Source organism: Bos indicus x Bos taurus, chromosome X, assembly GCF_003369695.1.
Source record: "Bos indicus x Bos taurus breed Angus x Brahman F1 hybrid chromosome X, Bos_hybrid_MaternalHap_v2.0, whole genome shotgun sequence".
In the NCBI taxonomy this organism is placed as follows: Eukaryota; Metazoa; Chordata; class Mammalia; order Artiodactyla; family Bovidae; genus Bos; species Bos indicus x Bos taurus.
Genome location: NC_040105.1, coordinates 90,865,990 through 90,877,634, shown reverse-complemented (window position 1 = coordinate 90,877,634; position 11,645 = coordinate 90,865,990). Strand labels below are relative to the sequence as shown.

At 40.1% G+C, this 11,645-nt stretch overlaps 2 protein-coding genes across 2 annotated transcripts; one reads left to right on the top strand and one right to left on the bottom strand.

Moving 5' to 3' along the window:
- The first annotated feature begins 4,413 nt into the window (after positions 1-4,413).
- Positions 4,414-4,914, top strand: LOC113888105 (late histone H2B.L4-like). Its single transcript, XM_027535426.1, has one exon. The coding sequence runs from the start codon at positions 4,414-4,416 to the stop codon at positions 4,912-4,914; it is 501 nt and encodes a 166-aa protein (XP_027391227.1).
- A 3,647-nt stretch (positions 4,915-8,561) lies between these two features.
- LOC113887247 (zinc finger protein OZF) lies at positions 8,562-11,369 on the bottom strand. The gene has a single exon (XM_027534276.1). The coding sequence runs from the start codon at positions 10,341-10,343 to the stop codon at positions 9,465-9,467; it is 879 nt and encodes a 292-aa protein (XP_027390077.1). The 5' UTR covers positions 10,344-11,369; the 3' UTR covers positions 8,562-9,464.
- Positions 11,370-11,645: the final 276 nt, after the last annotated feature.

Genomic DNA, 11,645 nt, shown 5'->3' with positions numbered 1-11,645 from the left:
CTACAATAGCTTTCCTGCACTCATTTTATTTTGCTGAAAAGTACCCTTGTGTACTTTCATTCCTTAGAAGACCACCAGAAATGAACCACAGGAGCCCATACTAAACCTATTGGTCGTATTTATTATTTTACTGCTTCATTAGAAATGAAAAAAAAAAATTGTGAGAAGGTGCGAAACCATGGAACCTAAGGATTATGAAGCAATAGAGGGAATCATTGTAGAAAGTTAAAAGCAGCTTATCTTATGGGAGTTCAAAGACTAGACACAAAGATCATCAATTGTGAGATTATTGACAGCATCTGCCTGCTGGAATTTATGCACCAATGGAACTGTCAAGATGCGGGGACTTTGGCTACCCCTGACCTCTTAGCCAGGGGCTATGGGTGAAAAGACATCAGAAGATACCTAAAATCTCTACAAAGATTTGCCAAAAGCAAAACACTCAAGCAATGCTGGAATTTGCTCTTGCAAGGAGGTCCCCATTTTGCATTTCAGCACACTCTTTCTCCTGCTGAATAGCTGGGGGAGAAAACAAATACACACACACACACACACACACACACACACACACACACACAAATTATTATGAGGATATTTTCCCAAGATTAAGTTCAATTTCTTCCAAAAGAGCTCATTGCCAAATCACTGGAGTCTGCCATAAGAAAGAAAGTGTTAGTTGCTCAGCCATCTTCAACTCTGCAATCCCATGACCTGTAGCTCTCCAGGCTCTTCTGTCCATGGGATTTCCCAGGCAAGAATACTGGAGTGAATTGCCATTTCCTTCTCCAGGGGACGTTCCCAAACCAGGGATCGAACCTGAGTCTCCCCATTGCAGGCGGATTCTTTACTGTCTGAGCCACCGGGGAGGCTGCCATACCTTCTTTAAATTTAGAATGCCAAGGCACTAACCACAAATCCTCAGTGAGGTATGTGTGTGTGCAATGTAATGAACAAAACGTTTGTTAGACTCAACTGTAGTTTTTTTTTTTTTTTTTCCCCATTTGAGAGGTAGATATATGCTATTTTCATTTTTTCCACAGGTTGCTCTGAGACTGTGGGACAACCGAAGCATTTTCTTCAGAATTATCTATCACTATACAATTAGAAAGGAATGCCTTTTCAGACAATCTTGACTAACTTTGAAACTTTCAGATAAAACTATATGACAAAACGTTTCTCTTGGCTTGGAGTTTCTCCAGCAGGCTATAAGTGAGGAGGGCCAAACTGATCCCCTGATCCCTGGGAAACTTGAGTATACCCAGTATCTAAACTGATTATCTCACCTTATCCTGTCGTTAGGTAGAGAAGGCCAAAGCCATAGTTTGCATGGCTCGTTAGGGATGAGATAAAAGACCCAAAACACTAGATGCAGAAAAATGACAAATAGCCAAAATTGGACAAAACTCTTATAGTTCTAATGTTATGTCCAATATTTTGAGATTGGTTTTAATGTGATTCTTAGTAATATTCCAACAAAAAATCAGTTTTTATATTCCCTCATTACTACTAAGGCCTATATTTTAAAATTAATTAATTTATTTTAACTGGAGGCTAATGACTTTACAATATTGTAGTAGTTTTTGCCATACATCGACATGAATCAGCCATGAGTGTACATGTGTTCCCCATCCTGAACGCCCCCTCCCACCTCCCTTCCCATCTCATCCCAATAGCAGCCATTCTAACCAGCATGAGATGGTACCTCATTGTGGTTTTGATTTGCATTTTCTGATAATGAGTGATGTTGAGCATCTTTTCATGTGTTTGTTAGCCATCTGTATGTCTTCTTTGGAGAAATGTCTGCTTAGTTATCTGGCCCATTTTTTGATTGGGTCGTTAATTTTTCTGGTATTGAGCTGCATGGGCTGCTTGTATATTTTTCAGATTAATTCTTTGTCAGTTGCTTCATTTGCTATTATCTTCTCCCATTCTGAAGGCTGTCTTTTCATCTTGCTTATAGTTTCCTTCATTGTGCAAAAGCTTTTAAGTTTAACTAGGCCCCATTTGTTTATTTTTACTTTTATTTCCATTATTCTGGGAGGTGCATCATAGAGGATCCTTCTGTGATTTACGTCAGAGAGTGTTTTGCCTATGTTTTCCTCTAGGAGTTTTATAGTTTCTGGTCTTACATTTAGATCTTTAATCCATTTTGAGTTTATTATTATTTTCTTTTTCTTTTTTAATATAAATTTATTTATTTTAATTGAAGGCTAATTACTTTACAATATTCTATTGGTTTTGCCATACATCAACATGAATCTGCCACGGGTATACACGTGTTCCCCATCCTGAACCCCCCTCCCACCTCCCTTCCCATACCATCCCTCTGGGTCATCCCAGTGCACCAGCCCCGAGCATTCTGTACCATGCATCAAACCTGGACTGGCGATTCGTTTCACATATGATATATACATGTTTCAATGCCATTCTCCCAAATCATCCCACCCTCGCCCTCTCCCACAGAGTCCAAAAGACTGTTCTATACATCTGTGTCCCTTTTGCTGCCTTGCATACAGGGTTATCGTTACCATCTTTCTAAATTCCGTATATATGCGTTAGTATACTGTATTGGTGTTTTTCTTTCTGCCTTACTTCACTCTGTATAATCGGCTCCAGTTTCATCCACTTCATTAGAACTGATTCAAATATATTCTTTTTAATGGCTGAGTAATACTCCATTGTGTATATGTACCACAGCTTTATTATCCATTCGTCTGCTGATGGACATCTAGGTTGCTTCCATGTCCTGGCTATTATAAACAGTGCTTAGATGAACACTGGGGTGCACGTGTCTCTTTCAATTCTGGTTTCCTCAGTGTGTATGCCCAGCAGTGGGAGTTTATCTTTTGTATGGTGTTAGAAAGTGTTCTAGTTTCATTCTTTTACAGGTGATTGACCAGTTTTCCCAGCATCACTTGTTAAAGAGATTATCTTTTCTCCATTGTATATTCTTGCCTCCTTTGTCAAAGATAACGTGTCCATAGGTGCATGGATTTATCTCTGGGCTTTCTATTTTGTTCCATTGATCTATATTTCTGTCTTTGTGCCAGTACCATACTGTCTTGATGACTGTGGCTTTGTAGTATATCCTGGAGTCAGGCAGGTTGATTCCTCCAGGTCCATTCTTCTTTCTCAAGATTGCTTTGGCTATTCGAGGTTTTTTGTATTTCCATACAAATTGTGAAATTATTTGTTCTAGTTCTGTGAAAATACCATTTTTATAGAATAATACCATAGAAAATAGAAAAATATCATTTTCTCAAATAGTAACTTGATAGGGTTTTCACTGAATCTATAGATTGCTTTGGGTAGTATGCGCATTTTCACTATTCTCCTGATCCATGAACATGGTATATTTCTCCATCTATTTGAGTCCTCTTTGATTTCTTTCATCAGTGTGTGATAGTTTTCTATATATAGGTCTTTCACTTCCTTAGGTAGATTTATTTCTAAGTATTTTATTCTTTTCATTGCAATGGTTAATTGAATTGTTTCTCTAATTTCTCTTTGTTTTCTCATTGTTAGTGTATAGGAATGCAGGCCTATTTTGCAACCACTACTTATATAATCTAAGTAAAAAGGCAACTATTTGCTATTTTCTGATGACTCTTCTAAGATCTTAGAAGACATGACTCTTCTAAGATCTGTTGCTGTTTGCCTTTTGAAAATCAGCAGGTAAAATACATATTGACATTAAATATGACAATTTTGACTCTTACTCCTTAGTATGATAATAGTTCTACCAGGGCAGTTTTTTAAATATTTCTTTTCTATCTTTTGGTCAACATGAGTGATAAGTCAGACTTGTCTGAAGTAGAGAAGTCTGACAGGCCCAAACTGAAGAAAACTAATACCAAAAAAAAAAAAGCCTTCTTCCCTCAAAGGTAAGTAAGTCATGGGGAGTTTCTATTTGAGACAAACAATGGTGAAAATTAATAGGTTTGGTGAATACATGCTTCTAGTAATTTTTCCCACAAAGTAAACAATAGGGTACCAATTATTTACTGTAACAATTATTTAATGTTCAATTAACTCTTTGTGACCACATGGACACCAGGCTCCGCCGTCCATGGGATTTTCTAGGCAAGAGTACTGGAGTGGGTTGCCCTTTCCTTCGCCATGGAATCTTCCCGACCCAGGGATCGAACCCAGGTCTCCCGCATTGTAGACAGACACTTGACCGTCAGAGCCACCAGGGGAGTTTGGCTGACTGGGGGTTAAACGTCGGGGAGGGGCGCATCAGGAGTTGGGAAGTGGGACGTCCAGTATCACGTGACATGGGCTGCCATAGTAACACGCCTCCCTGCCTTGCATCCAATCAGATATGGACAGTGTCTGTGACGTCAGGGAAAGCAGGGCCTATACATTCAGCCAACGGCCTTCAACCCCCTCGCTGTTCTTCTGCGCTGAGCTATGGAGAATGGCGGCTCTGTCGTGTCCCAACCATCCCCTGACGGCTATGAGGAAGACGTGATCACCAAAGAAACTGGCACCTCCGAAACTGAGCCCTCTGAAACGGAGATGGCGAAAGCGGAGACCTCCAAACCAGAGCCGTGTGATGCGGAACCAAAAAAGGCAAAGCAGAAGACAGCTAATGGCCGCCGTCGCCGTCGCCGGCACCGCCATAACGACAATTTCTCACGTTTTGCTACCTATTTCCCTAGGGTGCTGAGGCAAATACATAAAGGCATGAGTCTTTCCCGCGACTCCGTGAACATCCTGGATTCGTTTGTGAAAGATATGTTTGAGCGGATAGCCGAAGAGGCCGGGCGCCTGGCCCGCAACAACAAGCGCCGCACCATCACGCACGAAGACATCGAGGCAGCTGTGCGTCTTCTGTTGCCTGGGGACCTCTGCAAGTATGCCATAAACGTGGCCACCAAGTCGCTCATCGGATACCACACCTGCAGATGAACTGCCTCAGGACTGTCTGACCATCGCAAACCAGACTTAAGGGTTCTCCCCTTAGGCCCTACATTTAATCTTTAAAACATTTCTACCCCAAAGAAAACATTAAAAACCTCGTTAACTTTGCTTCAATATGTGTCGGTTGTGTCATTTGTTCCATGGAAAATCGTGTACTTTTCGCAACTCGTCACTTTCGTAAGTGGTTATTTCTGTTCATGGTTTCTCAGTAATTTTAGGGATCTTTATGGTCAAAATTCTTTCCCTACAAGTTTCGTTGGCCTTTTCCATTTGCATTCTCCCGTCTATATTTAGGTATCACCCAGAGATTTTTATATGGGGTATGCTATGCTATGCTATGCTATGCCAAGTCACTTCAGTCGTGTCCGACTCTGTGCGACCCCATAGACGGCAGCCCACCAGGCTCCCCCGTCCCTGGGATTCTCCAGGCAAGAACGCTGGAGTGGGTTGCCATTTTCTTCTCCAATACACGAAAGTGAGAAGTGAAAGTGAAGTCGCTCAGTCGTGTCCGACTCTTAGCGGTATGAGGTATAGCAACCGATAAAAAACAGTGTGGTCTTCCCGGGTGGCTCAGCAGTAAAGAATCCGCCTGCAATGCAAGAGTCGCAGGAGGGGCAGGTTCCATCCCTGGGTCATAAAGATCCCCGGGAGGAGGGCATGGCAACCCTCTCCAGTATTCTTTCCTGGCGAATCCCCATGGAGAGAGGAGCCTGGTGGGCTACAGTCCATAGGGTCTGCAAAGAGTCGAGCCCCACTGAAGCAAGGTAGCACGCAGGCACACAAAGAGCAGTGTGTGTGTGTATGTGTGCTCAGTCACTCAGTCACCTCCGACTCTTTCTGACCCCATGGACAGGAGCCCACCAGGCTCCTATCTCCTCGAAAATTTCCAAGCAAGAATACTGAACTGGGTTGTCATTTGCTACTCCAGGGGATCTTTCTGACCGAGGGATAGAAGCTGTGTCTCTTTCGTCTCCTGCATTGGCAGTCAGATTCTTTACCACTGCACCAGCAGTAGCAGATGTAAAAATCACATTTACCCATTCTATTCCTTCAATCCCAATTCACTTCCATGTGTAAAATAGGACTCAAACACAGTGTTAAATAAGAAAATTCTAAATTTCTGGAATCAAACACCATATCTTCTGAAATTACCTTATCCAGATTTCTCTGACCCTATTTTTTGTTTGCAACCTAGAACATTTTGCTTTAAAAAAAAAAAAAAAAAAACCCTGACTGAATTGCAAACTTGCAGGGATGATGGGATAGTCCAGTGACAGTGAACGTAGCCACAGTCTCCACAGTAGCAGCCAATGAGGGACTGGTAGCCCATGAGATAAAGCAATTGGCCAAACGTATGGTAGAGTGAGGAGGGCTGAACAAATAACAACCTTCCTGTGACACTCAGCCTAGAGATGGAGCGGGAGCGTGGGGTGATAGTTTCCCTGATGTTTTTCCATTCAAGCACCTGCTGTTAACCATGGCGATTTAAGTACAGGCATCCATTTCTTGGGGCTTCCCAGGTGGTGCTAGTGGTAAAGAACCTGCCTTCTTATGTGGGAAACGTAAGAGCCATGGATTCAACCCCTGGATTGGGAAGATGCCCCGGAGAAAGGCATGGCACCCCACTCCAGTATTCTTACTGGAAAGTCCCATGGACAGAGGAGCCTAGCGGGTTACAATCCATAGGGTCTCAAAGAGTCAGACACGACTGAAGCGGCTTAGCATGCGCACATCCATTTCTTGGGTCTTCCCAGGTGGTGCCGGTAGTAAAGAACCTGCCTGCAATGCGGGAGACACAGGAGACCCAGGTTCTGTCCCTAGATGGAGAAGGTTCCCTGGAGGAGGGCATGGAAACCCACTCCAGTATTCTTTCCTGGATAATTCCCAGGGACAGAGGAGCCTGGTGGGCCACAGTTCATAGGGTCACAAAGAGTGGGACACAACTGAAGAGACTTAGCGCACATGCATGCATCCATTTCTTGTTGTGGGACATGTCTCTAGCTCCTTGCATCAAAATAAGGAGGAGGACGATGTTCAGCAATAAGAGAAATAAGATGACTCCTTCTTCTACCTCACGTATTTGACTGCTATTGCTTATGATAGTATTTACTGAATGTAATGTCCATGTGTTTTCTTCTTGGTGCATTGACATTTTTATTTCTATAAGTTTATTGCTGAATTTCAAAGTAGTTGGTGATTTCCCTATTCCTTTTATTTTTGTTTATTTTGAGATACTTTTTATTTTTTAATTAATTAATTTTTATTGAAGGATTATTGCTTTACAGAATTTTGCTGTTTTGGTCAAACCTCAACATGAAACAGCCTAGGGTATACATATATCCCCTCCCTTTTGGAACTCCCTGCCATCTCCCTCCGCATCCCACCCCTCTAGATTGATACAGAGCCCCTGTTTGAGTTTCCTGAGCCATACAGCAAATTCCCATTGGCTATCTATTTTACATATGGTAATGTAAATTTCCATGTTACTCTTTCCATGCATCTCACCCTCTCCTCCCCTTCCCCCTATCCATAATTCTATTCTCCTATTTCTTTTTTAAAAGATTGATTTCAAGCTTACTACATCCTTGGAGAGAGAGAAAGCACTCTGTGATTTCAGTCCTTTTTAATTTACAATGGTTTTCATTAGAACTTAATATTTCATTATATTTTAAATTATTCATTTTGAACTTTAAGCAACAAGGATATGCTGTACAGCACAGAGTAATATACCAATTATCTATTAATAAGTGTAAACAGAGTATAATATATAAAACAACTTCCAATTTGCCTTGATTCATGGACCTAACATTCCAGGTTCCTATGCAATATTGCTCTTTACAGCATCGGACTTTCCTTCCAGCTCAGAAGGAAAAAGTGCCCCCACAAATGCATCCATAGTCTGCTGTGATCCACATAGTCAAAGACTTCGGCATAGTCAATAAATAAAGCAGAAGTAGATTTTTTTCTGGACCTCTCTTACTTTTTTTTTTTTTTTTTGGTCATTCCAAAGTCAGTTTATCTGAAAATGACAAATTATATGAAGTCTATGTTAATCTTTAACTAAATGTTCTTAAAACTTCCTAAGCTCAAATGATATGTCACAAAATAGTGTCAAAAACATGAAGATATAAATAAATTAAAACATTTGGATTATACTGTCAGTTTTAATTTTAATAAAATAGATAATTTCCTACTACATAGAGAGCAAGTCCATCCACTCATTGATAAAATTTTAGAAATATTTCCTATAAAAAGTTTAGTAGTTGATTGGGAATGAATCCGTTAGAACATGATGTCTATAGGTACAGTGTTCCCATCCTCACCCCCATTCTTACTAATTTTGAGAAAATTTAAAAATACAGAAAAGTACAAAAAATAAGACAAGATATCCATATACCACAATCCAGAATTAACCAGTATCTCAATATATTTTCTGCAGTCTTTTTTTTAAGAGAAATTGATGTTTATATATAAAACTGAAGTCTCCCTCTAACAGCCCCCTCCCCCACACGCATTCCCTTCCCTTCTCCACTCTTCACAGGCAACCACTATCAAGAGTTTGATCTGTATACTTCCAACCCATTTCAAAAACCCTTAAAAAACATACATACATATATGTATCCATTACCAATATATAGCACTGAAATTCTGTGAGGAAGTTTTAATTCAAATTTACAAAAATGTCATCGTATTATGTCATTCTGCAACTTTCTTTCCCCCTCAACATGACTTTTGAGATCTTTCTAATACATATAGATCTCATTTATTACACTTTACAGATATACAGTATTCCATCGTTAAGTATTTTCCATTTTGTTCCTGATGGGAATTTGTTCCCAATTAATGAGTACTACAAATCATGCCACAGTAAATAGTCTGGTACATACTTTCCTGAGCATACAAACTCAGAGTAGAATTGCTAGATATTTTTCAATTTGCCATAAGGAATGTTTCCCATTCCCAAGGTCATAACCATTTTACTATATAGCTTTCTCATACTTCTGCTTTTAACTCAATCCCTTTATCTTTGTGTATAGTTCATGTTCTATCCCCCCACCCCCCCCCCAACCTTGGAGAACAAATTACCTCCAAAGCACTTTTTAAAATAGTCCCATTAGCTTCTCAGCTCCTGATGCCTTTTCTATATTATAAATTCTAATAAATGCATAGGTTTTTGCAGAATCTCTTCTGTTCTGCTAAATCAATACCATAGAAGTCTCTTTCTAATGCTTATAGCTTTGTTTTTATTACACTGGTGAAGATCTCCAGATTCATGCAGATGGCAATCATAAAAATGTTTTCCACTCCCAATTTTAGTGGAAATGCATCTTAAGTTTTCAGTATTACCTTTGCAGTATGGTTTTTATTGGATACAGGACTTCAATCATACAAATGTCTTTCTCTTCAAGATGAATTCTCTGGTGTCCTTTAAGTTTTTAGCTTTTGCTTCCCTCATTTGTGATGCCTTCCTTCATTATTTCTGATGTGTTGTAAGGTGTAAATTCTTGATGAACACCTTTCATGATATCCACAGGGTTTTAATGGGTATGAATTTTCTGGTGTCTAATGTGGTGTGACTTCTGGCTGAAAGCTTTCCCACATTCACTACACTGATAAGGCTTCTTACCTGTGTGTATTCTCAAATGTAGAGCAAGGGTTGAGAACTGTGAGAAAGCTTTCCCACACTCATTACAACCATAGGGTTTCTCACCTGTGTGGCTTCTCACATGTACAGTAAGAGATGAACTTTGAGAGAAGGCTTTTCCACATACATTGCATTCATACGGCTTATCACCTGAATGAATTCTCACATGTACAATAAGTGATGTTCGCTGAGAGAAGGCTTTTCCACATTCATTACATTCATAAGGTTTCTCTCCAGTGTGAATATTTTGATGTTTTATGAGGTACTTCTTCTGACCAAAAGCTGTTCCACATTCATTACACTTGAAGGGTTTCTCTCCGATATGAATTTTCTCATGCTCAGTAAGGTTTGACTTGCCACTGAAGGTTTTCCCACACTCCTTACATATAAAGGGCTTCTCTCCTGTGTGAGTTCTCTGGTGTCTGATGAGGTTTGACTTCTGAATGAAAGCTTTCCCACAGTCCTTACACTCAAAAGGTTTTTCTCCAGTGTGAATTTTCTGATGGGTAAGAAGATTTTCCTTCTGGCTGAAGGATTTTCCACATTCGTTACATTCAAAAAGCTTCTCTCCAGTATGGGTGTTCTGATGTTTAATGACATACTGCTTTTGGCTGAATGCTTTTCCACATTCATTACATTCAAAAGGTTTCTCTCTATTATGAAAATGCTCATGCTCAGTAAGAGTTGATTTGTGGCTGAAGATTTTCCCACATACCTTACAGGCAAAGGGGTTTTCCCCACTACAAATTCTCTGCTGACTGAGGTGTGACATCTGAATGGAAGCTTTCCCACATTCACAAGGTTTCTTTCTTGTATGAATTTTTTGATAAATGAAAATTTACTTTTAGCTGAAGGTATTTCCACATTTCTTACATGTGCTGGGCTTCTCTGTGTATGGCCTTTCGAATACAGAGTAAGAGATAAGGTTCAAGAGAAAACTTTATCATAATCAGTACATTCAGAGCTCTCTAACTCTAAATTTTCTAAAATATTCAGTGAAGATTTATAACCTTCACTGACTTCTCTCCAGTATGAATTTTCTTCTGCTCAATGAGATGTTATCTAGGTAAAGGCTTTTCAATATTCTTTAGAAGCACAGGATTTCTCTCCAGCCTGACTTCAACATTGAATGAGGTGCAACATACAAATGAAAGTTTTCCCACATTCAGTAAATTCATAGGTTTTCTCTCCAGTATGAATGCTCTGGTATCATGTGGGATTCAAATTTTTAATGAAGGCATTTCCACACTGATTTTATACCCTTTTACAAAAAGGGTTATTATTACTACAAGGAGTAAGCTGTGGCAGATTTCCACACTATCTAAATTGATGATTCTTTCCTACACAACTAACTCTAAATTGTGTTTCAAACTCTAGGTTGAAAAAGTTGTTCCCTTAAAAGATAGTCTGATATCAGAGGAAGCACTTTTCCAATTTTCTTAGTCACTGCTTTTTTTCTGTCTGTACTTTATTGAAGCTGGATGCAACTTGTCTCCCAAGTCTTGTTGTCAGTCTATCCGTTCATCATCTTCTCAAGCTTCTTCTGAACAAACTTCCTTTCCACTTCTTTCTCCACCATCCAGAGTTCGTCTTCGTGCTTCAACAGAGGATCACATCCAGCCTGATCAGTTCACAACCTGCTACTGGGGAAATGACACAGCACTAGAATGTTAATGCTGGAGCCAAAGTTCTCTCCTAGAACTCGGCTGAGCCCTGGGGCCTCCCGGCCTTCTGAAGGATGAGGACGGTGCACAAGGAAATGACCCTCCTATTTTCGCGCCACGTGGACCCAGGGGCCGGACTCTCTCTTACTTTTTTGATGATCCAACAGATGTTGGCAATATGATCTCTTGTTCCTCTGCCTTTTCTAAATCTACCTTGGTAACGCATTCCTGACTCATAGGAAGAAAAACTGATGTTTTGAAGCAGCAACTATTAGCAACATAGACATTAAGGCGTTTTCTGAAGTCACTCTTTTCAAATGGTTCACATTTGTTTCTCAGAGAAGGCACCTGGATCTGCACAGAGTTTCCACTTCTGAATTTTTTTTCCCAGTGGATATTCCAATTTCTAA